This window comes from Labrus bergylta, chromosome 21, assembly GCF_963930695.1.
Source record: "Labrus bergylta chromosome 21, fLabBer1.1, whole genome shotgun sequence".
In the NCBI taxonomy this organism is placed as follows: Eukaryota; Metazoa; Chordata; class Actinopteri; order Labriformes; family Labridae; genus Labrus; species Labrus bergylta.
The window spans coordinates 12,106,702-12,132,215 of record NC_089215.1 but is presented as its reverse complement, the minus strand read 5'-3'; the positions used below and the strand labels follow the sequence as shown (position 1 = coordinate 12,132,215).

The window sequence follows — 25,514 nt, the reverse complement described above, 5'->3', positions numbered from 1 at the left end:
GCCAAGTCTAGAGGAAAACCGTTATTGAAGTGGTTCTTATCAAGCAATAAAAAAAAAAAAAAGCGATTTTTCATCAGATGTCTTTAAATTAAACACAAGCATTTACCCAAACCCATATTGCACTTTACTTACATTCACACCATGCATGAATAACCACAAGTAGTAGTCGGTTATAAAAAATATATAATTTAATTCAGAAAATAATGTAATTTTTTCCATTTTCACAGCTATTTTTGTAATGGGTAATACAACCCAGAACTACTGCATTTCAACAAACTAAGAATCAAGTATGCTCAGGATTTTTAATTTGATCAAGTGATAACGGAGCTCCACAGTTACAACACTGTGGGTTCCTCCTGTTCTGCTCTGGACAAGTGTCAAATTTCCTTTCAGCAGCTAGAACTAAAGTGCATCTTTAGACCACTCTGTGCTTATGCTGTACTCCTCCTGCTTTATGAAGCCTAATCTGTTTCCTATCAGCGTATCCCTGAGTGCATCCTGTCTGTGAACTTGATACACTTGGCATCACTCAGTCGGACACTGGTAGGTCTTAATCCAGGCTAAATCCTCCAGTGTGCCCCAATGCAGGTAGATAATGGAGCAAATGACCATGACATGCATGATCTGGTGGCTGTTGCCCCAATTGTCGAACAGGCCCGGGACGAAGCGCTCTGGGATCTGGATTATGTTGACCAGTCCTCCCAGCACAGCGAGAGAGTCCATGATAACGAAGAGGCGAAGTGAGTCGGGGCTGCCCACCCCACTGCCGAACACCCGGAAAAGGAAGAGGATGAAGCGGAACAGGGCCTGCCACACAAATGCTCGCAGGCGCAGGACGTTGGTGCGGGCTGTGGTGGCACAGTAGATGCTGTAGGTTGACAAGACGATGTAGGTCAGCAGGGCAGTTTGTCGCAGGACCGGGTAACAGAAAAGGGTGATGTGGATGATGGGGAGTGCGCCTGGTGACAAGAGAAAACAGCAATGTCTCTTAAAAAGGCAGACATTATTCTAATATTCTAATAAATGGCATAGAACAATTTCCACTAAGAGAGAGAGAGAAGAATCCAGGGAGAACCTACCAAGGGTGTTAACCAAGCAGACCCCGAACATGTCCAGGGATAGCAGGGTGTCGTACACATGCTCTCCTCCCACATGGTTCATGAACACATGGTAGACCACTGAGCCCACCGTGGGAGAGAGGCAGGCCAAGTAGTGGACCACACAGATCCAGACGCTGTCCACCTCCTCCCAGGGGATGCTGAAAGGCAGCAGCACCAAGAAAAGGAAAAAAGGTATGCCTGAGGTTTATGGGAGATGAGACAGAAGAGGAAAGAAGAGAATTGAGATGAAATCAGCAACTGGAAAAATATTATTGACTTCTACAAAGGTGAGCAAGTTAAGTTTATGTTTGTAGGATGGTGTTTATATTCTAGGTTTATGACTTTGTTTTGCAGAACTATTTGAGGATTTTAGAAGTCAGAGTTCTTCCTCTGTCTGTTTCTTTGCCAGGAACATTGTGCAGTCGGCTACAAGTGTTTGGGAAGTGCTCCTCAGATAATACCCAACACTTCCTCTTAATTAGAGTGTTAGCCTTAATGAACTTACAGGATATCCAAGGAGAAAATGGAGTGAGGAGGGTAGCTTTGAAAGTTCAAGGCTGTGCAGCTTTTAGCTCCTGCTCAGACAAACTTCCATCTTTCTATTTTTAAGACTTCAGACAAGTTTGCAACCCACAAATGAAAAGCACATTTAGAATATGTTTGCATATTAAATCTGCATGCAATCTATGCAAGCATGTGTTTACATGCAAGCTGTTCCCATGAGGATGTATTTAGGAATTTGCAACGTAAAAAAAGGTCACACACCTTCACAAGACCTAATTACCTCAAGGTTATTTCCAAGACAGGGATTCCCAAGGCAGATTACAGCTAATACCCCATATCCTCACTCATTACTTTAAGTATGCTTGTAACCGGCCATAAGTGAGAGTATCGGATATCTGTGACCTGTATTGTTTTTACTTCCCCTGAATGAGTTAAAAGGACACAAGGTGAGGAAAAAGTGCTCTGTGTATTTAACTGCAGGGAATCATCCTATCTGAATGGAATGATTCAGATAATTCAATGCACATTTTTTACATTCAATCCAAAAAGAAACTGGAGGAGATTTCGAAAAAAAAAATATAAAAGCACCGTTGATTTCTGGACGTACCATGTGTGTAGATGTTCCCCAGCTCATTGTGCAAGTAGAAGAGGCTCCTGACGCACTCCTGAGCTGTGGACACCGGCCGGTAACCTGTCAGGACATATTTGTTGAACTGAAGATGCGTCGGGGTCTTTGCAAACTCCAGCAGCCGTGGCCCTTTGTAAAGCACCATCACGACTTCCTGATGCCCTCACATTCAGTTGAAAGTTCAGGTTCCTCAACATTTACATTCCAAACGAGGCCGCGCTCAGAGGACACCCGGGCACGGACATGACAACAAACGAGCTGAAGCTCTGCTACCTGAAATCCATCATTGGACAGGTGTAATTCCAAGCAAGCAACCTGTTGAGCTGGCAAAGTGGCATGCTTTCTGCAGGACCAATCAGCAAAGGGTTCTTATCCTTAAGCTGGAGTTAATCCTTACAAATAGCCATGTGCTCTGCGGCAGCTGCTCTGTGTCGTGGCTCATAAGTGACGCACACCTCAGCTTTAAGGTGAACATTGATTTATTCAGTATTTCACTTATTACACATATGTTCCTATTCCTCATGCTAATATACAGCTGTGTTACTCTCGTGATGACTAATAAACACAATATCAGAGGTATATAGAAACACACACATAGATGAGGGGATATTGTCGGTATTCATTGATGGTTTTATTCAAATTCTGTACAGCTATAAACAGATGCTTTGCAACAAGTAGTGAAAACCTTTCCCATGCAAAATAAATTGACTGCTTTGCATTTTACAGGATTAGTTTGAGTAAATAACATCAATTTAAAACAAACAAACAAAAAAAAAAAAACTAACTGACTTCTTTGCTCCTCTAACTAAATCTTTTCATGTAGAGTAAACAGTAAGTGCATGACATAAAGGTAATGAAGACACATCACAATAAACATGAACAGATAACCGAACAACTCCAAACGTCTAAATGATATCACTACAAACAAACAAAAACACACGGACTATTCTACAGACAGAAGAGAGTAAGAATAATGTACACTTGGAAACAGCGGAAAAATAATTTACAACGGCAGATGATAGTTGTCGTTGTCGGTGAGGTTAACCTGTGAGGAAAGAAAACACACAGATGAGTGAAGAGTCGAGAAAAACAGCAAACTGAAAAAGGATCAGAGTCATTCAGTTCTCACCTTGGTAGCCACTATTCCCAAAGAAGCCGTTCAAGTCGTATTTTCCATTCTTTGCTCCTGAAGATAAGGACAAACATGACAACTGTTATTACGATTTTGTATTACTGATACACATGTTGAACTAACACTGGTTACATATTCTTTTCAAAGCTAATTAAGCCTCTGTCTGGATTTACATCTTCTGCTTACAGGGATAGTTTGACATTTTTGGCTTTCTTGCTTAGTACTAAACAACAAGACTGATGCACCTCTTTTTTATATGCATTAATTGGAAAACTGACTCCAGTGGCCCCTTAGTTTCACTTAACATGTATTTGTACATCGACAATTCATAACAAATTTTACCTGAAGACATGACAACCTGACACGCAGAGGCCCTGCACTTGTTCTGCATGTTACATGTTTTTTTTACACTTAGTTTTGTGTCTAATTTGAGAACATTTGGTGTAACATGTAACTCAATGAGCTTTAAAGGTTCTGGCTGGTAAACTTTCTTCCCTGTGGGCAGACTAACTGTTTCCATTCTTTATTCTGAACTAATCTGCTGTAAGCAACTCTTAGCTGTAGCTCTACAGTGACTTTACAGATATGAGAGCAGTATCATCTACATCTCAAGCAAAGTTTTCAATCTTTTTCTATAGGCAGCATAAACAGTGGCAATTCTGGAGTCTGTTGGGGCCCGAGGCAAAAAATAATAATTGGGGGCCCCTCCAGTCATCATTATATCTACCAGTGTCCTGACGCTCTTCCTCTTTGATTTTCATTGACAAACTTTGGTTTTCACAGGAGTCATACATGAGATGCTAAGCAGGGTAATGAGAGTGAGTGCTGTCAGATGGAGCCCCATTAGGGGAGTTTCCTACTGTCATTGCAAATTTGCACATTTTGAGCTACTACTGTGGTTTAAAGTTTGTCAGCCCTCAGGGGGCCCCTAAGTGGCCTGGGGCCCCAAGCAGTTGCCTTGCCTGTTGACACCTCTGAGCGTAAACCTCTACGCTCTCTTGCTGGTTTTTGAGGTAACAGACGAGGCGTCCAGTACATTTTAAGTAATGTATTTAAAGGATACAAGAAAAGCTTTTAGGTCACGATTTTAAATAGAAGTCATTAGACCGCTTTCTTTCCCACATTATTCATGGAAACAACGGAAGGAAAATTACATCCAAAACTAAACCTTCTGAGCTAAGTCAATTTAACTCTAAAATAAAATAAAAATCCTGAATTATTTCATCTTCCTCTCTTCTACTGTTCTCATGTTTCAACTTCCTTCCCACCAAACACTTTGCTGGATTCTCTTTACTTTCGGTAACTGTATTTTAACCTCATCTGGACTTGCCTTTTTGGTGAAAATGCAGTTTAAGATGCTGCTGGATGTGTATCTGACGTGGCAGCTGCTGCTCATCATCAGGTTGATCAGGCAGCTGAAGAACACCCTGCGTTTCTGTAGCGGCTGCAGAGTCTAAGGTGAGGCTCGTTGTGCCTGCAGGGTCAGGTAGGTCCTCTACACCTGCTTCAGGTACAGCATCAGGAGTGAAGGAGGAGTCCACCTGCATGTAGGACGGGACAGAGGGGTAGTCCAGAGTGGGGCCAGGAGTTGGGGCTGCTGGGAAATTAACAACTTTGGGGACAGCAGAAAGGGAAGACATGCCCACAGGACAGAGGGAAAACAAAAAGTGAATGTTTTTGTTTTGAACTTGTAATTTTATATCCGTCACATTTTTTATTGAATCTAGTGTTCTTAGTTTTACCTTCTGGCTGCACTTGTCCGTTTATATAGCCCACATTTTCTGAGAGGGACAAACAGATAAACGTTACCTCATGTAGTGATGGAAAAAAGAAAAGCAATCATGCAGAAATATACCGACCATATCTATCAATCCCGTCCCCTTCAACTGCAATCTCTGGGGTTGGTACCCCTCCCTTCACTAAGAGAGCAGAAGAAAAAAAAGACAACATGAGAAGAAGAAGAAGATATCTGGCTGCTGTACATTTAGGCTGTGAAATATTTTCCATCACCCACCGAAGGATTTTACTGCTGAATCAGGCTCCACAGGCAGCGGTTCATAAGATAAACCAGCAGTTTCTGTGTAAGACAAAAACTGAGATCAAAGCACTTTTCTTTTTTTTTCTTTTTCTTTTTTTTGCAATTCCAGCAAAAATGGCTCATGACATTAGTTAACGATAAATACCATATCCTCCACCAGATCTGACTTCAGATGCAGATTCAAGTGGCTGTGACTGGTAGGGTCCCTGGTTACCTGTGGAGAGTTGTTGATGAGACACAATTTGAAAAAAAAAAAAAATACAGACAGAAAAAAAAAGATTGTTTTTAAAATAACAAATTAAAGAGTGCTCTGTACCGTATTTACTGGAAGACTTTGTCTGACCCTGATAACCAAGAGCTTGAGGTGCGTAGGGAACTTCACCACCACCTTTGAAAGCACACAGAGATGACAAATTCAAAAACAATAATTAAATAAAGGGACAGTTAGAGGACAGGTTTTATGTCTGCTGAATCTCATTATATTTGCCTGTTAATTTTCCATTCTGTCCGAGTCCATGATGCTCAGGCTGATATTGTGCTGCAGCTGGACCTGTAAGAAAAGACATATACACATATTTATAAGAAAACATTTATTCAAAACCAACAAAAATCAAAACACAAACAGCAGCAGAATAACAAATGCTTATGTATGTTCTTCAAAACTGGTCAGCCTAAGGTTTCAGGGATCTTACTTTAGAAGATTTTTATAGTTTCCTTTTTTTCATCAACTAATCATAAAAGAAAAGTTAGTCATTTTTTGGAAATACATGTATTAACTTTCTGTCTTGTCAGGACTTAGATTAGAAAAAATGCCACCTCTCTTATGCCTGTATAGTAAATTTAAAGCTACTGCCAGGAGTCGGCTAACTTAGCTTAGCATAAAAAAAGGGGCACCATCCTGTATTACATTGGTGTTTTTCATTTGGTAGGAGCACAAATAGGATATAGCAATTAGATTACCATGGCTAGCTGATTCTCCTTGTTTACAGTTTATGCTAAGCTAAATTAGCCACTACTTTGCAGTAGCTTTATATTAAAAAAACAGGGCAGCTTATGAGAATTTTAGATTTTTCTCACCATATTTGCCAGCAGATTTGGCTTCAGGACTCAGTCCAGCTGGCTGAGCTTCAAAAGGCATTCTTCCATAACCTGTAGATGAACAGAAGAGGTGAGATAAAGATTGAGAGTTGGGGAATGGGCAAGAAAAATTACAGTAAGTAAAACTAACTAATTATTCACCATATTTTCCGGCAGCGTTTCCGTTACTGCCAAGGCCGAGAAGTTGCCCAACATTGGGGTACCCACCATACCCTGAGCAGGGACAGAGATAAAACCGTATAAAGTATAACATATCACAAAATCTCAAACTCACAAGGAATCTTTTCAGAGTCGAGAATACATTTCAATATTTATTCTATAATTTCTAGAATGTCCTGCAGTTAATTAAAAAACCTTTGACCTTATGTGTCATCACATTGACCATATTTTTCTGGGGCAGGATTCCCTCCTGCTCCACCACCAAGACCACTTGCAATAGAGTTGACTAAAATTATCATAAATATCTCAACACAGACATAATAGATAAGTTGCCCGGTGGTTTGCTTCACACTTGGAAACTCTGCTCATGGTACTGCTTCATGCTTATATGTTTTTTTTAAGACTAATGACTCACCATGTTTTCCAGATGATTTGCCATTACCAGCAGGTCCATAGGGACTTCCACCATATCCTGGACAGCAATGAGACAAACAGATTATCCATTTTACCATTTGCATTAAGATAGTGAAATTACAACTTTGATCAAGACCCACATGCAGTTAACACATATACAGCCTTAAAGGAGAGAATGCAATAAAAGCACAGACATACCATAACTGCCTGCTCCATTAGTCCCTCTGTTGATTTGCTGTCCACCAAACTGCAACCCACCGATGCCTAATTCAAAGTGGGCAGGGAGGGAGCAAAAAGCACTTGGTCGGTAAATAAATAATAGGAAAGTGACATACTTGGAGAGGTTAAACTTCTATGAGCATTCTACTTCAAACTAATTAAGCCTTAAAACAACAACCTTCCCAAGATACATTATTGTGAGGCAGTAAATCATGAACTAAGAGCACTCACCATACTTTGCGTTTGATGTCTTTGCACCCATTCCCCGGTGCTGACCGCCATCAGGCATGCCACCCATTCCTAAAATATTGGAGACAGTTTTGGTTGCATAAAAATATTATGATAATTAATACATTTTCTAAGATCAATATCATGCTACAGATGTGTTCAATTGTTCCTTGGGGGTTCTTTTCTAATCAGAGTTCTCCTATGTTATGATCTAAAAGATTGAAGAGATTTTGTTGGACGTACCACCGTACATGCTGCCGCTTTTTCCATTTGGACCAAAGCCAGCCGACTGAGGCTCAAACTGACTCATTCCTGTGGGAGTACACAAGAAATCTTTGAGCATTAGAGGAAAGCAAACACACTGGACCTGAGATGTCATGGTGTAAACACTATGGATTTAAGCCTCTCTTATCTTTGTCTGTTTTAGTAACATACTGTACCTAAAATATTCAATAATTCAACATCTGTAATCGTTTTTGCAGGGCTCCTTTCTTGCATATACTATTATTGATAGTTTTACTGTTACTGTTTTGTTTTTCCTCTGTAGATTACACTCTGGATTATCCTCTTTACAGGATAATCCCACTTTTCACTCATGCTTAAGTCATATTTTTACAACCTCTCACCATCTAGTGCTGCAGGAATCACTGGAGCTCCATTGTAAGGCATGTGTCTGGCACCACCTGAAGAATCAGCAATACATTGAACAATAATTCATAAATTCTGTTTCACTGCTCAAGTCTGCATAAGATATCTATGTTTAAAGGTATCCTCTCTTGCCACCCATACCTGATTTGCCATTAGCAGTGGGTACACCTTGGCCAAGACCTGAATAAAGCAGAAATGGTACTCTAGTTAAACACAAACATGTTTGCAAAACAGCCCGATTTGACTAAATAGTTCATAACTTTGCTTCATAAAATGTAACTTACCAGCAAACTCTGGCTGTACACCAGCACCATAGCCATTTCCGTTTCCATACCCTGAAGACAAAACACCATAATCTACTTCATGATGATGAATTTAGACTTAGCTAATGGACTATAATAACGATACAGCATTATAAATCACATATTCAAAGTCAATAATCTAGACGTGGGTTCATTTGAATAAATAAAGATAAAGATCAGGCAAGTCCTGATTTGGACTTAATTTGGCTTCACCCTGACCTGCATAACCTGAGTAAAAAAGGGACATTTAAGAAAACCCCTCAGTCTTCTTCAGCAGTATTTAAATATACTTGGATTTTCTTGGTCTAGTTTGCACACAAAACATCTACTGTACGTATATCTGTTTTGGAAAGAAATTCTTCCTGAACGTTTCCTCAATAATTGTGTTCCTTAAATAGAGAGTCAGGATAGAGGTGTGGTACGATCATACAACCTTTTTAGGAAAACTTTGAATTGTGATATTGGGCTGTCTAATTTAAATTGACCTGACCTAATAGACTGTACGCTAAACAAAACATTGGCTTTTTTGCAGCTTTCGTTCATGAGTCTACTGAAGAGTTTGTTTTAGTTTACAAGTTGAATTGCAAAACAATTGTTCCTTTAAACTGCACCTCCAAATGGATTTCCATTTCCATATCCAGCTCCAAGGTATGCTCCTTGTCCATAGCCTAAAGCATAAACAACAATGATTAAAACACTCCTCACTTCAAACTCCAAGGATTTCTTTGTCCTTGGAGGTTGACTGTCAGTCGAGTCACTCACCAGGTTGCTGAGGTTTCCCTGCATAAGGATAGCCAAGTCCTGCACACAGAAAGCCAAAGGAACATTTTGTTGAAAATTGAAGAAGAAGAGTAATATAATGGAGGATGTTTTCACTCCATGTTTATATTGACAGTACATATTACCAGCTCCATATCCATTGCTCAGTCCAGGGACAGCGTAGCCTCCTGCGCCATAACCTTTGAACAAACAAAATGTCATTGACATTTTAAAGATCTTTCTACCTACACCTTTAAATAGCAGAGGTTAGAATTACAAAAAAGTAAACGTTCTACAAATGAACAATGTCAACCTAAGAAGCACAGTGTCAGTGCACAATGGAGAATATAGTTTTTTATTAAAGGTAAGACATAATATGATTTTCTTTTTGTTTAGGTGTCATACTTGTCTCTTATGAACACCAATTAGCTAATATGTATCATTATGTTGCTTATCCTGAAGCACAGATCAAAATGTACCCTCACCTAATTGTCTTGATAATGTTTTGAAAATGTTTTATGTCTATGCATTTCACACAAAACAACTCTGTTATCAGGCTGCGTACCTGGTTTATTTGCTTTAGCTGCTCCTCCATTTGAATATCCTCCTGCATTGGCACCATATCCTAAACAATGACACAGTAATCAACACTGTCTGGCTTGCAGTCACATCTGCATTTACATTATGATGAAATTGCCGTATGTTTAATTGAAATAAATCCATTATCATCTGCAAAAGGCGGACATTTGAGAAAAATTCATATAAAAAGAGAATGAAGTACCGTTGGGTTGAGAACCATATCCGTTGGGAACACCAGCTCCTGCTCCATAACCTAAAAAAAACAAAACAAATCACTTAAAGGATAAATAATAACATCGTAAATACTCTTTTTATTATGTCTGAAAATATGCTTTGTGTGGTGTCTACATATTCACTTGTGTAAAAGTACCTTTTGTGTTTGTGCCAGCAGAAGCTCCAGCACCTCCATTATAACCTTAAATGATGAAACAACATGCACACTTTGACTCAAGTCAAGGTAAACTAACGAAGGGTTACAAATATGTGCTACAGAGAATCAGTTTAAACTTCAAACTCTCCCAGTTCTTTTACTGACATTATACATAAAGTAAAAAAACAAACACGCATGTAGGTTGTTATTAGTTCAACACGTTGGTATTTAAAATCACACCCACTAACACACAGCAGGGTTAGAATATTATACTCTCAGTTTACCTGGCCGAGGTATCTTCATCCACTGGCCATTTGGTACTCCTGATGGTCCACAGTCTAGAACAAAAGTGTAAACATGTACTATTAGGAAAATCTAAGAGTTCAAAGCAACACTTACACTCAGATATGTTCAAATACCTGAGCAACAAACATCCAATCCAGCAGACTGTTTTCAAGCTGTGTGGTTGATATGAATGAACCCACTTGTTAAAGAAACACTTTGATATGTAGCCTGAAAATAAATGACTATTTTATCTGTGAAAGCTAATGTAATTAAGTATTTACTTACTCATGGTATAATGTTGAATTAACTGTGTTCTTACTTAAAAACTAATGATTCAATAAGAAGAGTCAGTCAAGCTCAGTGGTGATTTGTGCTAATTGCTAATTTTAGCATTGTAACATGGTAACAGTTTAGAGCTGAAGTTTTGAGCATAACAGGCTAGTGTTTGTAGGTATAATTGACCTTTTATGTCAAGATAAGATTGGTGTGAATGTCAACCTTTAGTTGGTTTGAACTACAGTTTTTGATTAATTCAGATTGGGAACCCAAAAAGTAAAAGGATCACTTAAACAGTTCATCCTGCATGGGACATTATTGTCGACTAGAATGGGCATTTCAGCTTGCAGATAATTTATAGATCAAGTAAAAGAGAGAAATGTGTACCAGGTTTGGTTGGTTTTGCTCCCTGTCCCTTGGACATGGTGGGTACACCTCCGTTCTCTGAAAAGCAGAGCAGACAGCATAACAGATCAGAGCTTTAATGGAAATGATCAGCATACTGTACAAACTCTCCTTAAAATGTTCGACTTGAAACACAGTTAGAGAAACACAAATCAGTGGGTTAAATGTTGGACTTCATGCACTGGATGGCCCAAATTGACACTTGAAAGAATAAAGGTCATATAAACCACAAAGACAGCCTCACTTGGCCAAGGTCACACACTGCACACTTCATGTCAAGTAGCAGGAGTGTTGTGAATTTGTTAATTCATAACCTGTAACAAAGGTTAAAGCAAGTTTACATTTTGGGAAGTCGTTTTCTTACCAAAAGTTAACCAAGGAAGACCATCAACACTATAAAGAAAATGAAGCCACTGCCAGGAGACCTTTAGCTTAGCGTAGCATAAAGATCTTTTATGAATAGAAACAGAGAGATAATACTCTGCAAAAAATAAAAAATAAATCTTATTTCCCAAAATGTCACTTTAAAATGGACAAACTTGGTTATCTCAATAAAACAGTTTGGTCAGGGTTTCAACCAAAATTAAAGAAAAACAAGTCTGAACACAAGTTATTGGTATCTTCTGAGGCAAATCTGACAAGGACATGCAACACAGACAAGACATAAAAAAGAGTTACAACCATGAGCACTGGCTAGGATTCACTCTCAAGTAAACACTTGTAACACAGCCTGAACAATTCTGCAACAGACTCAGCGTTAGGACAAACATGACATTTAGTCGACGTTTACACATGCAATACAGAATCATTAAATACACCCTGTCCTGGATTACCAGTTTCTCCTGCAGGTTGACCTTTGACCCCAGGCCTGTCAGGTCCCACCTCAGGCTGCCTCTTGATGTTTGCTTCTTCTGGTGTAATGTCAGGCGCTCCTACAGACAGAGATTCTTCAGGTGTGATGCTATCTGTACTCTTAGCCAACACTGTTTCAGGCAATGCTTTGGTTTTCAGGGATTTTGTGCTTTCAGGAACTACGACCCCTTCACCCCCCCCCCCCCCCCCCCCCAAAAGAACATCTGTCTCTGTGCCTGTTTGCTCAGGCACAGCATCCCCAATCACATAACCTAGAGGTCATACATTTCATATACATATATAAGTACAGATTTTTCAACAAATGTTTGCAAATCAATTCAGCCACATACAAAAAGATATACAGAATCTCTGCATAAACAGAATACAAAACAAAAGCCTCCAAATAGACTTCCTGTCTTGTCGAACTTAAACCTTTAGTTCAAGTGCATCTGAAAGAATAATATTATGAACATTGTGCATTAAGATTAAGATTAGATTGTCCTTTTTTGCCTTACTTTTGAGGAGGCAAAAGTGATGTCAAGAAAAGAAGAAAATCATGTTATTTCTTAAACTGCGAAGCCACTGATGCTTTTAACTTCCCAACTACGAGCTCAATGTACAGATTTATGTTTGGGGTACTTGCCTTGAGAAAAGACCACTTCCGGCTCTGGTGCTGGGGCAGTCTGGTAAATCACTGGTCCAGGTCCAGATGTTACCACCTTTGGACCTTTAAGTGCTGCTTCAGGAGTGGTTTCTAGTGCAGGCTCTGGTTCTTGTGTAACAAAAGGGATCAGTGGTGTCTTGTAGCTTTTCCCTTGTGGCACAGGATAGGGCAGTGTCTGATGCCTCTCTTGTGTCACCATAACGAGGATACCGCTGGTGGGCTCAGGGGTGACGGGTGCTGCACCTTCAGTTATCGCTTGTTGAGGGACTAACACCTCCTCTGGTGCTGCGCTGGGCTGCTCTGGAGAGAGAACTTCCCCTTTAAGGCTTTTTCCATTTGTTGCCCCTGCAGTGTTTGTACCTTTACCATAAAGCATTGTGCCGAAACCTAACAATCAAACAGAGAAACACCAATCAAATCAAATCCAAATTCTTATCGAGTTTAATGACATACAACAGAGAAATTTAACACGTGCATGTTCAGGAACATTTACCAGGATTGCCTGCTTTTGCAAACTGTCCATTCTGTACACCAGCAACACCACCATAGCCTATGAAACACAACATTTTCAATACATACGGTATGTGTAGAAACAGGATTTCCTAACCAATAAAAAGTGGAGGAAAATTATGCTTTCAATTTATATTTTGATGCTGTCTCACTACATGGTTTTCTTCTTTCTTTCTTTTCATTACAAACTCTATCTTACCATTTCCGAGTGATTTCGCCCCTTCACCAGGTGACACAGCTCCAGCTCCTTTGTTAGCTTGAGGTTTTGAGCCTCTGCTCGGGACAAACCCTTCAAACAATGGATTACAAATGTCACAATGTCAGGTATGAATGATAATACTTGTTTCTGAATTTCTATAGAAGTCGGAAAATCAAAGCTTGAACTTACCATTGAGTGCTCCTCCATATTGACTGAGTGCAGCTCCATTTCTTACTCCATGACCTCAAAAGAAAATAAAACAAGAAGTAAACAAGGCAGTCGATTGTAGACTAAATCAAGTGAAAGAAATATGGACATTTCTTCATGTTTTTTCTTTTTTGGACACATTTATGAATCCAATTAACAAAACCCGGGTTAAAATAATATGTTCTCAGTTATTTGTTTAAAACCTCTTTTGTGTTTTATTAAAATGAATATTAAACTCTACTCTGAAAATTATAAATGTATAAATGTATCAACTATCCCTGCATGACAAGGAACCGGTTATTAGAAACAAAAAGTTGGATATGTTTTTAGATATACTTTTGTCACAATCAGCTCATATATTTAATTAAAATGCTTATAATATAATTCGTTGTACTACTTTTTTTTTTAAAATTTCTTAAGTTTAAGCTCTTTCAAACATGGTAGTTTTAAACTGGGTACTAGTGCATACAAGGAAAATATTAGAACTAGTTTTCACCATTGGGTTTTGCCCCGTTTCCTTTGACAGCTCCAGCTCCAGCTCCATAACCTCGAGTCAAACACAACATCAAATAAATATAATATCACAATGAAATAATAAGGAACATTCAATACTTTAACATCAAACGGGCCTGTTACCATTGGGTTTAGCTCCATATCCATTGGGAACAGCTCCATTTCCAAAACCTTGAGATAAAATGAATAATTGAATCAATCATGTGTGCAAAAGTACATTTTGTGTCATTTTTGCAGTTCAGGTTTTACCTGGTTGGGGTCTCATTGCACCTCCTCTGCTGGCTCCATATCCTGTTAAATATTCATGAAAGGAAATCACTTTATACTGCTCTTGAGATGTTATCACAATAAAATCATTATGAATTATTATACAGATTAGAAGAAGAAGAGACAATCTCACCATTTGGTTTTGCACCATATCCATTTTGACCATTGCCATAAGCTACAATATCAAAAACATCAGAAAAAAGGGAAAATCCGAGTTCACACATTTGCTGATATTTAAAACTATGCATATTAAATATTTTAAATACTGTATGTATCTATCTTCTATGAAACATGAACAGTTCATTGAAATTATGTTAATTATCCAAATATTATTGTTTAGGCTCATGGGTTGGATGTAGCTTAAATGTCATGTAAAAGGGAGAAACACCAGTGCTATAGTACTATTTATGTTTACTTATTTACCTGGCTTTGCTTGCTTGTTAGCGCCACCATTCGGGTATCCATATCCTTAACAGATTCATGAAAAACAGGACTATTTAACCACATACTGTAAACAGTATAAGAAAAAAGATTCATACATTTCCTGCATGTTTACCCACCATTTGGTAAGGCTCCATTCCCATTCGGGGCTCTGGCTCCTGCATTACCTTTACAATTTACAAACAAAATTAATATCAGTTTATTTTAAGTGAAACCTGTCACACTTTATTTAAGTGGATTCGATTTACTGAATTGGATATTATTTACAGGTTTACCATTGTTTTTTGTTCCATGTCCATTGGAGGCAACAGCAGCAGCGCCATAGCCTGAATAAATAACATCGTGGTGTCAATGGTTTCTATAGATGACCTTGTAATGTAAACAACATGACAATCAGACATACGAAATGCTTACCTTGCTTTGGTCCCTTCATTCCTCCGTTTCCATACCGCGGTCCCAGTCCCAAACCAGCACTACCAAAACCACCAGTGTAGCCTAAATATAGAGTGCATGCACATATATTAACACATATTTATTTTGTATTCATCAATTAGTGAGCGCTGTCACTGAACACTGACGTATGACTCACCTCCCCTGGGTTGAGCCCCATAACCATTATAACCATTACTGCCATATCCTGGAAGAAAATAATGAAGACATTGTTAGAAGTATATAAGGTGGTTCAATGATAAGAGAGACCTTTTGACCTTCACTCACCTTGGTTTCTGGCAAGTTGTGGAACTCCCAGACCTCCCATCCCCACACCTTGACCTTAAATCACAGACGCACACTCGTATCAATATTGTGTCAAGAGATATTTATGAACTCACAGACAGTAAGGGGGCAGAAGAAGAGTCACCTGCACCAAAAGGTGGTCGGCCAAAACCTTTCATTGGCTTACTTCCAGCTGGAACCTGTCCTGTTACATAAAGAGATACGCTTTGGTCACGTAAATAGAAACTCTATTAATATTCTGCCATGTTCTAATTGACAAGTCATACCATTTGGTCTCGCCCCATTTCCGTTGGATGGTCCAGCTGCAGCTCCTTGTCCTAGAGAACCATTATTGCATTAAGTTATGTTACACCCTTTACATTTCATACATATTAAAGTTCTGGTTTTGAAGACATTACCGTTTGTTTTAGCCCCATTCCCATTAGGCACACCAAATCCAGCACCATACCCTGTAATAAAGAGGAGGATTTTTGTGTTTCTTAAGAACTCAAAGCAAGAGACAGACTTTTGATAGCAGCTAATGCCTTCCTAAAGCAAATTTTAATTTCAAATCCCTTGAAAGTCTAAAGGGTCTTTTGACCTCTCGTTCACAAAGCCAGATTGTATCAATACAATTCAATGAACAGACTTTAAGAGAGTAATGTTTACCTTTAGTCCCAAGTCCATTTTGTGCACCTGCTGCAGCACCATTACCTACAGATACAAACACCAAAAAACATATCCAACTCTTCTCTTCATCATTCTTTAAATTGTATAATCAAACTAAGTTATTTGCTTATTAGAGGACAAAGAAAACCATTCTTGAAAAAATATACTTGTCAGTGAGCACCAAAACTCATACAGTATGACTACAATAATTAGAGATGTCAAGTTGCCAGTTTGAAACAAGACTTGCAGTTAAACTTTATTTACAATCACAGTCAACCCAAAATGAGTTATGTAACATGGACACGTGATGAATTTTATATTTCTGTTTGAATTTGTACTCATGTTTATCAAACCCAACCCTACGCTGTCTCTAGAACATCATCACATTTAAATACCATTTCCTTTAGTTGCTCGTCCTCCATATCCTCCAGCATGTGCACCGAAACCTGTCAGAGAACAATAAGTTGAACGGTCATGTTGCTCATCTGTATGTGTCTGTCCATGACTACCGAATTTTTTCATACCGTTGCCTTTCATGTGTTGTCCATTGGTTGGACCAGCTTGAGCACCGTGTCCTGCAATAGAGATAACAGTATGACGGTATTACAGCAAATAATCACAAATATGAATTATAGAAAACTCTGCAGATCTTTGTATTTGTATATTTCTGATGGTCTTGTGCACAAATATATAATAATAATACTGTGAAATCCAAAAACAGACACACAAATAATAACATTATAGAAACTACCCCACCATTGCCTTTCATTCCAAGTCCGCCGGCTACAGCACCATTATCTGCAAATATGACACATTTCTTAATTATTTGATTCAAAGCAAATAAATGGGAGATTTTTTTTTTTTTTTTAGGAAATGTCCTCTCACTGTTAGGTTTAGCTCCATTTCCCACACCAGCTGCAGCTCCATAACCTAAGAGCCCATGAGAGAAACAAACAGAGAATCATTATGTCTGCTTTGGTAAGATATATGGAAAAAGTCACTTACATAAAATAAAGTCAAACTGATTCATTCTATTTTGGCAATAGTGTGATGTACATAGGGCAAACTGTCTCAATTTACAAACGGCTCATGTTGAATTAGTGATATTTTATGTCTTTCTGCTGTATCAAGTCAAAATACCGTTGCCTTTAGTTCCTTGTCCACCGTATCCACCAGCCTGAGCACCGTAGCCTGCAACATACACATTAAATTCAACTATTGTTGCTCAGTTTTCTTGAATGTGTATGTGTGTGTGTGTTTGGGATTGAACATGTCCTTAATGAGAATACAGATGTTTTATACCATTGCCTTTCATTGGTTGTCCATTGGCCGGGCCAGCTTGACCTCCGTGTCCTGAAACGAAGATCACAGTATTACTACAGAACAGCAAATCATTTTGGAGTTGAATCATCATTTTCCAAATACAGATTCTGGTGGAGAATTTAATCATACCGTTTGAGTAAGCTCCATTCCCATTGGGTAAAGATGCTGGATTTCCTAATGGATGTAGAGAAAGTTGAAAACAATGAATGTGATACAGACTTGAAAGTAAAACGAAACAAAAACAATATAGATCCACTTTAGAAACATGTGATTAGAGTCCCCGTTGGTTTTAGCGTTAGAATAATATTCTAAACAATTAGCATTTGCTGCCATCTGTTGGTTAAACGTTATATTAAATAGTGGAAAGGAGGAAAACAAACCCTGTGATTTGCCACCGTGTCCATTTGTAACACCAGCTGATGCTCCATAGCCTTGACATAAAGATTGAAAAAACATCCAGTATTTTTTTTTTGTAAATTATCTTTTTGCTAAAATAATATGAACACATGCATGGAACAGCATTTACTTACCTTTCCTCCCTCCTCCATTGGTCGCACCTCCATAGCCTGAAATGGATCAGGAAACATATTTACAAATCAAAGTAGCTTCATTTGCATTAACACTCAGCTACATCATTTTTCTGAACAGATGAATCCGCGCAAAAAAAATATTTATGTAATGCCAATATCACACACCCATGCCTTTTGTGGGGTATCCACCATATCCATTTTGTGCACCCATTGCCTGACCCACACCTGGACAAAAAATAATGAGTCAAAAACTGAACTGGGGAAAAATAAATTCACGTCTAGCAATATTTAGCATGAATATACCTTTTGACGGCATCAGAATTCTTCCAACACCTCCACCATTGTTACCTGAAAACCATTACAACGGCTGTGAAGCTGAAGTTTGTCTTTTGTGGAAATCCAAGAAATGCAGAATTATGTGGTTTTAAGAAGACAAAAGTGAAGGTAGTATATTTACCATTGAGTTGTGGCCCATGTCCATTAGATATTCCAGAAGCGGCACTGTATCCTGTAATACAGTTCATTTTATTTCAATTTGCAACATATCCACAGTATCCTCAATCCTTCAATAACAGCGACAAAGCAATAGTGAAGTATTCACTAAAACATTACAAATGAATGTCATAAATAATGATGGTGTTTGTTTAGGGGCTGTACAAACAGTAAGTAAGGGGAAGAAATTACTCTGAATCAAAAACAAATGATTGTTGCTGTTTAAGTTGAAGGTTATAATTTTAAATGTTACAAATATGAAACATGCGTAATCTTCCATTCATCCAAAGGTAACTCAACCATAACAATGACACTTAAAGAAAAGAAGCAACAAGTCTTGGTCAGATGTTCACTTATCAGACCCATTATCAGAGTAATAATTTACTGAGAGTCTCTAAACAGGAAACAAGAATTGTTATTTTTAAGTCCACGACACGTCACATGAGCCTCTACTTGCTACAAGCTGTAACTTCCTATAGCTTCCTTATGTCGATTATGTAAGACATGAAACCGAACAAACTGATAGAGGTCATGAAAAGTCAAATTGTAAACAGTATTTACCCTCACTTGGACCCAAAATAAATGCAATCACTTGTGTGTTTAATAAAAGATGAAATCATCCTGAGACTGCTCGCCTCAGTTGAGAAACTATCAAAACTTGTGTTTGTGAATGTTGGATTCATTATTTCTGGGATTTGTGTTAATTTTTTTCGTTAAGTGGAGAGTTTGGCTGTTTAAGAGGAAACGAAGGAGGGTCTTTAATTCTTTCTTTTAAAATGAAAGATTTATTATACTTGAAAGTTGTTTTGTTATTTCTCTGTTTTTAGAGTTGCCTCCTGCACATGTGACATTTCAATTCATTCATATTTTGAAGTTCTCGATTCACAAAAACAAATGCAGAAAAATGTAATTGTTTATTATGCAAAAATGCTGCAAATTTATAAACCCACGTCTACCATGCATATTTGTAATGTATCATGTAAGTCTGTCTATATAATAGGATTTAAATAAGAAAAATTGTAATCATCCTTTTAATTTTTATTGTACTCAATATCAAATGAACTAAGATATTCATATTTCATTTCTATTGGGACGTATTGGTTAGATGTTATCTTACTCTCAAGACAAATGACTGGGATTTTTTTTTTTTATATATGCAGGATGGAGTTCCTTTTTAAAAAAAACCAAGAGGTTCAGCTCCCCCTCCTCCTCACAATCATCTTGTAGTCCCTAAGTTATAATAGCACGCTTACTGTTTTTGAAAATTTCATCCCCATGTCCTGGACACTCAGAAGTCAGGTGAACATTTTTGGGAAGTAGTGAGCGGGGGACTCTGCAGAAGTGAAAGGAGTGACTGTGTACATGCAGTAAAACTATTCTCCTCTCTCACAGAGGGATGTTAAATTTAGACGCCCGCTGCCACTAAAGCCCAGCTGCCTTTGATTTCCCAAGCTGAGACCGCCAGTTAAGAGGAAAGAATATATAGTTGTTTCACATCATCACAAGAGAAGTTGGCAGACCTCCGAGGACACGAAAGAGCCATACAGTGAGTATTCCGAAGATTTCAGTTTAACAGGATCGTTTGAAATTTAACAAGCAAACCAGAGCAGCTTAAGACATCCTTCTCATCTTTTTTTCTTCTTCTACCTCTGCAGGATCTCAGCAGGTTCTCTGCTCAAGAGTGAGGTGGACAGCCAACATTGAACACAATCTGATAGACTTCAAAGAATTTTAATGAATGTTCAGTTTGGTCAAACAACATCCATCATTCTATTCAGGAAAAAGATTCTTTAGTTTTTTGCTCAAATCTTTCAGTAGCTTTTTAACTTCTGGCACACATTCGTTTTCTGCAGTAAAGGTTTTTGAAGTAGATGTCACATAAATATCATATCATTGTTGTTTAATTCAAACAAAACTATAACCATATTATATGTGGTGGTCCATGTATGGACCCCAGGAAGAATAACTGTTACTGTGGTAACAGCTAATGGGGATCCAATGTAAATAAATACATGAATAAATAAATATTAAAGTCATATGCTTTTATCCATCACTGGACAAGTATAGTATTGTTTAAATTGTTTTATGGTGGAAACAGCTTCCATTATAGACTCCAGACTCACCTGACGTTCTGCAGCTTTAATGATTTCTTTGTTATATCACTGTCATGAAATGCATATTGGTGTAAATCAAAAGTTTAATCAAATTACCATTTTTCATTCATTTTTTCAAAAACGTACTTTCTGGCATCACAAAATATACATGCAAACATTTTGGTTAATGGTAAATGGACTTGAGCTTATATAACACTCTAGTCTTCCGACTACTCAAAGCACTTTTTGTGGTTAAAGCTGATGGTAGTGATCAGTATCATCCATCAGAAGTAACTAATCCCATTCATGCACCTCCACCGAAGCAGCGGGAGCAATTCGGGGTTAAGTGTCTTGCCCAAGGACACATCGGACATGTTGCCCAGCTGGGGATCGAGCTCTCGACGTTCCTGTTGAGAGGCGACAACTCTACCAACTGAGCCACAGCCAACCCCAATTTTTAATAAAATACAATTTAAAAAAAACAAAATCACCATTTAATCTCAGTGACATTTGTATCATCTCACTTGAAACATCTTATTGGACAATTTAATCCCTTAACTTTTTTCAAATAGTTTAATGAGAAACAATCTGGTTTAAACATGAAGAACTAAATATCTATATCAATATATTTATTTATACATCAATTCACTCATATAACGATATTTTATGTATTTGTTTCATTTCCCTTATTTCCCTTTTTGGGGAATATTTTTTCAGGTTGCCACACCTAGGTAATGTAGCATAACATGGGCCTGTAAGTCTTGATGACTAATGAAAGCAGTAAATCAATGCTTGCTCACTGACACAAACCTAATCCTCAAGTATTCCTCATCAACAAACCTGAGTGACTCTACACATATAGGATCAGTTCACCCTTTTCACTAAACTGTCTACTTTCTTGCCCCCCCTATGTGGTTTTCAGTCCCTCTAACAAAGTTAGTCCTTAAGCCTCTTTCAATGATTTATATCACTTCTATCATTTTTGTGATTCATCACACACCCCTCTGCTCTCACTCACCTCTTGTGTGCGCTGTCCCCGCCAACCAAAGGACCACCGTGCCCTGAAGAAGTATCTGTCCTAACATAGTGGACCTGGAGGAAGAAGCCCAAAAAGTTTCAAAATTCACCAGCAGAATGAGGATGAAGAGGGTGAAGCTGGTGTGGGTTACATACCCTGATTGTGAGGGTCTCATATACACTCTGGTCTGGGGGCGTCCCTCCTTCTTTGCATAGATGCTCCTCTTCTGCAGACCCTTCCCCACTGCCGAGGAGTACACACACTGACTAAATAATTGGTCATGTAAAGTACATTAACACTTAAGAGGGAGAGAGGGGAGCAAAGAGAGGGAGGTCATCTGTGCGGACACTGACTGATGAGCTCTTCACGGGTTAAGTCGTTTATACAGATTTCAGTAATACCATCTCATTATTTCCTGACTGTTTCCATACAGGTATCAATCTTTACAGTATTTTAAAAAAATTAGTTCTCTATTTCATTGGTTTTTAAAAAAAATCTATTTTCTTAATAACATCGACATTTCAGTAAAAGCATCCAAGCTCAGTAACAGGAGCAGGGGGTATGACACGGAACAAAAACACTCAACACAGTTAAGAGTCTAACTTTAGGTTGGCCAAGCTAGAGCAAAATTACACATATCAGACTCACTGAGTAAATTTACTCCACTTAAAATTATATGTAGGTAAATTAATGACTAAAAAAATGTTGACTCAAAATAAAATTGGCAATTGTTTTGTGGAACGTGATGAAAAACACCAAGTTTCCCCAGGTAATGGAGGAGAAAAACATGAATCTGCCAATACCTTGACATAATTTCTTCATGAAATATAAACATTTCACAAAATGTAAGGAAATTTGTGTTTGGTAGATTATTTTTGTTGTAACAATGCTTCAAGCCTGTTTATTTCCCTTTTAAATGGTGCCACATTTGTAAGGAACATGCAATTGTGGGATGCGCCCATGAAAAACTTGCCAAATCTTCTCTGCCAAAAAGCTTATTCTGCTGTTGACTCTTGTTTGGTGTCGTTTAGTGGATTGGATGATTGAAGTCTGAAGAAGATATTTTGGCAATTTAATGTATTCATTTAAAAAACAGGAGCCTCAGTAGCGTGTGGAAGAACCATATATTATATAACCGCAGACATGCTAAGCTAAAGATTAGCATCATTCAGTAGAAACATTCATCACTCTTAATGACAAACACAAACAAACTGTTCATGCTTTAAAGTGAATAAGAAGCAATTTAGTCCAAGGTTTGGTTTTTAAGTTTTCAGAGACAGACATTTTAACAAAATGTTTAGGTACACAAATATTTTTTTTTTAAAATACTGTGAAAACATATAATGCAACCTGTGTGGAGCATCCAAACTTATTTGTGAATTGACTTAATGAGATCCCTTCAACCCCACCAGAGGGGCCAGTTCAAAGATAGAGATGAATGAAGCTGTCAGAGAGCTTCATCATCCACTCACGCCTGTGGGTCCATCATGTTTCCATGGTTTCAGCCTACATACAGACACACACACACACTAGTTAGTGAAAGTTGCCCAGTGTATATTTAAAGGGGAAAAAGTGAGTAAAAGAGAAATATATCTCACCTTTCACACAGATTCCTCACTTTAAGTCCAAATCCTCTTCTTATGGGGTCAAGGAGGGGTTAACGTCTCACCCCACAGCCCTCCCAGACCTCTCACATACTTGGCTTCTTAACAAACACTCTCACCACCTCTATTGACAAACCATCAGTCTGGCTCTTCACCACCATGGGACAGACAGGACTTCTGATTTCATGTTTGATCTGTCTGTTTCAGAAGCTCAGTTTTAAATGAAAATATATATTTTTTGCAGGCGTTACTCACAGTTGGCAGCCGAAGAGATCATTCATGGTGCATTAATTGGTAGTTGATTTTATAACTCAGCTTCTTTTATGTAAATGCAGACAGTCATTTAAAGATAATTATGTTTTAAACAACAACATTTTACCACTTCTGTCATGACTGAAATCTCTCAAAAACAATTGTATGGCTTAAAAAGTGAATAAATACATTCATGACCCCCAGGGTATAAAGCCTGAATTGGTTGCCATCAAAAGCATTGACTTTCATGCACATCTAAGGATAAACAAACAATGATATTGTACAACCTTTGTCAAAAACCAAAACAATTGAAACTTTTAGCTGAAACTCATGTCTCTCCACTGTTCTGTTTTACACAATACATGTGTTAATATTTTCTCCTAAATCAAAAATAAACAAAGATTTTTTATCAATAATGGGCAAAAAATAAAATTGAGGTTAATTAATAGCTAGCATTAGCTTCATCTGACTGCTTCAGATGTTGTGAAAGCATAGCCAGTATACCCCAGACTTCAATCCAACAAGTAAAATGTTCACATGCTGAGTCAGAAATATTACTTTACTTTATAAAGCAAACCACTACTGTGATACATTTTGTAACTCTTTGTTTTTATTGCAAATCCTCAAATGGTATTCACAATGACATTGTGAAAAAAAAAAAAAGAAGCTATCTTCACTAAACAGCAGGGGCAATTTAAGGTTGTGGTGTGGATGTTAGTGTCACTGTCTGAAGAAAATAAACCAGAGTGATCCACTCCACACAGCCGAGTCTGCCATGTATACTCCTGCCCAGAAGTTTGCAGCTGTCAAGAGACAAGCCAGGCTGTGACTAAGTGTTGGGCTCAGAGCCAGATCAGAAAGTACAACGTCACTGGATGATGTTTCTTTAATCCTGCTGCAAACAAACCCACTCTGACAGCTGGGAGCACATTGAGAGAAAGAAGATGATTTATCAACTACTTTATGAAGAACCTTCAAGTTTATACTTGTCATGTTCGGGTGCATCTAAATACAACTTCATTTTGAAAAACAATACTCCTAAAGATTGCTTTTAGAGTGTGTCCAGGGTTTGCAAAAGGTAATCAGTACGATTCTTCATGTTTTAACACGTCAGTCTTTTATATAAACATGGAAACACAAAGCGTTAGCCATACTTAGACGATCTCTAATAAACCGGGAGGGAAGCGGAGGGCCACAGGTTTAAATCTCTGTATGGAAAAAAAAAGTATGAAATGTGGGACTGGTTGCTTTAGAGGCAACAGGTGCCAGGTGCCCTTAAAGCAAAGCACCGAAGAAAAACCTACTTGGGAACTCTTTAGTGTGCAGCCCCTCACTCTGATAGCTCTCCTTCAGTGCATCTCCATAGGATCCTGTTTGTACATGTGTGTTTATTCCTGGCCTATGTGGTGTAGCATGTTAAACACAGAGGGAAATAATAAAGTGTGTCTTCCTTTTCTTCTAAGTGTTGAATTAATGAACCTTACACTGGTGGAACATGGTCAGAGCTCTTCTTCTTAAAGATACATTAATATTGTGCAAACAACCCATTTCGGCTCCAAACACCTTAGATATATTTTCTAATGATAGGACTCTCCTAGAGCCAATCAACCTGACATCCAGCACCACTGTTAGGAATCTGGGAGTTCTATTTGATCCAGATATGTCCTTCAACTCCCAGAAAAAAAAAACGTATTTCAAAGACATTAAAAAATATAATTCAATGGACTCCTTCACACAGGCAGAATCTAAGAGAAAATACTGTAGCACAAAAATCTCTTACCAGTCTCTGGTATGTAATTGTTAATGTAAACCTTAGAGCTGCTCGACTCCATTGCTATAATTATCACTCCACCCCATTTCATTGTTATTATAGTGTTTAACTTTAGTATTACACTGATCAGTTAATTAAAATACTTTGTTGTTACTGCTCATACCACACATACTTGAACCATAAAATCAATGACATTGTAGCCATATCATGTCCTGTTGTCAGTTCCTCTCTTCAGGAATGTCACACACTGA

The 25,514-nt window shown here is 38.1% G+C and overlaps 4 protein-coding genes across 4 annotated transcripts; all 4 read right to left on the bottom strand.

The window, feature by feature from the left end:
- Positions 1–88: 88 nt before the first annotated feature.
- LOC109988240 (progestin and adipoQ receptor family member 4-like) lies at positions 89–2,537 on the bottom strand. The gene is made up of 3 exons (XM_020639667.2): positions 2,212–2,537; positions 1,080–1,298; positions 89–959 (listed from the first exon to the last, which is right to left on the bottom strand). Exons 1-3 carry the CDS (start codon positions 2,375–2,377, stop codon positions 526–528), a joined length of 819 nt encoding a protein of 272 aa, XP_020495323.1. The 5' UTR covers positions 2,378–2,537; the 3' UTR covers positions 89–525.
- Positions 2,538–2,964: 427 nt separating this feature from the next.
- Positions 2,965–12,184, bottom strand: cmn (calymmin). Its single transcript, XM_065949406.1, has 27 exons — positions 11,978–12,184; positions 11,127–11,183; positions 10,463–10,516; positions 10,179–10,223; positions 10,011–10,061; positions 9,795–9,854; positions 9,376–9,429; positions 9,233–9,271; positions 9,082–9,138; positions 8,453–8,503; positions 8,310–8,348; positions 8,147–8,203; positions 7,764–7,832; positions 7,524–7,592; positions 7,272–7,337; positions 7,075–7,131; positions 6,642–6,713; positions 6,480–6,551; positions 5,890–5,952; positions 5,719–5,790; positions 5,548–5,616; positions 5,379–5,441; positions 5,224–5,283; positions 5,107–5,145; positions 4,695–4,976; positions 3,362–3,418; positions 2,965–3,277 (listed from the first exon to the last, which is right to left on the bottom strand). Exons 2-27 carry the CDS (start codon positions 11,161–11,163, stop codon positions 3,273–3,275), a joined length of 1,659 nt encoding a protein of 552 aa, XP_065805478.1. The 5' UTR covers positions 11,164–11,183; positions 11,978–12,184; the 3' UTR covers positions 2,965–3,272.
- A 157-nt stretch (positions 12,185–12,341) lies between these two features.
- LOC136177269 (uncharacterized) lies at positions 12,342–14,819 on the bottom strand. The gene is made up of 9 exons (XM_065949414.1): positions 14,780–14,819; positions 14,490–14,531; positions 14,339–14,380; positions 14,213–14,260; positions 14,073–14,123; positions 13,559–13,612; positions 13,370–13,459; positions 13,154–13,210; positions 12,342–13,047 (listed from the first exon to the last, which is right to left on the bottom strand). Exons 3-9 carry the CDS (start codon positions 14,352–14,354, stop codon positions 12,608–12,610), a joined length of 756 nt encoding a protein of 251 aa, XP_065805486.1. The 5' UTR covers positions 14,355–14,380; positions 14,490–14,531; positions 14,780–14,819; the 3' UTR covers positions 12,342–12,607.
- A 74-nt stretch (positions 14,820–14,893) lies between these two features.
- Positions 14,894–21,917, bottom strand: LOC109988370 (uncharacterized). Its single transcript, XM_065949410.1, has 23 exons — positions 21,792–21,917; positions 21,637–21,710; positions 18,491–18,541; positions 18,337–18,381; positions 18,199–18,258; positions 18,034–18,069; positions 17,883–17,934; positions 17,633–17,679; positions 17,483–17,533; positions 17,321–17,371; positions 17,066–17,110; positions 16,937–16,978; positions 16,705–16,755; positions 16,576–16,626; positions 16,181–16,225; positions 15,931–15,981; positions 15,799–15,849; positions 15,657–15,716; positions 15,515–15,568; positions 15,387–15,434; positions 15,212–15,292; positions 15,073–15,123; positions 14,894–14,964 (listed from the first exon to the last, which is right to left on the bottom strand). Exons 1-23 carry the CDS (start codon positions 21,809–21,811, stop codon positions 14,909–14,911), a joined length of 1,173 nt encoding a protein of 390 aa, XP_065805482.1. The 5' UTR covers positions 21,812–21,917; the 3' UTR covers positions 14,894–14,908.
- Between the last annotated feature and the right edge of the window lie 3,597 nt (positions 21,918–25,514).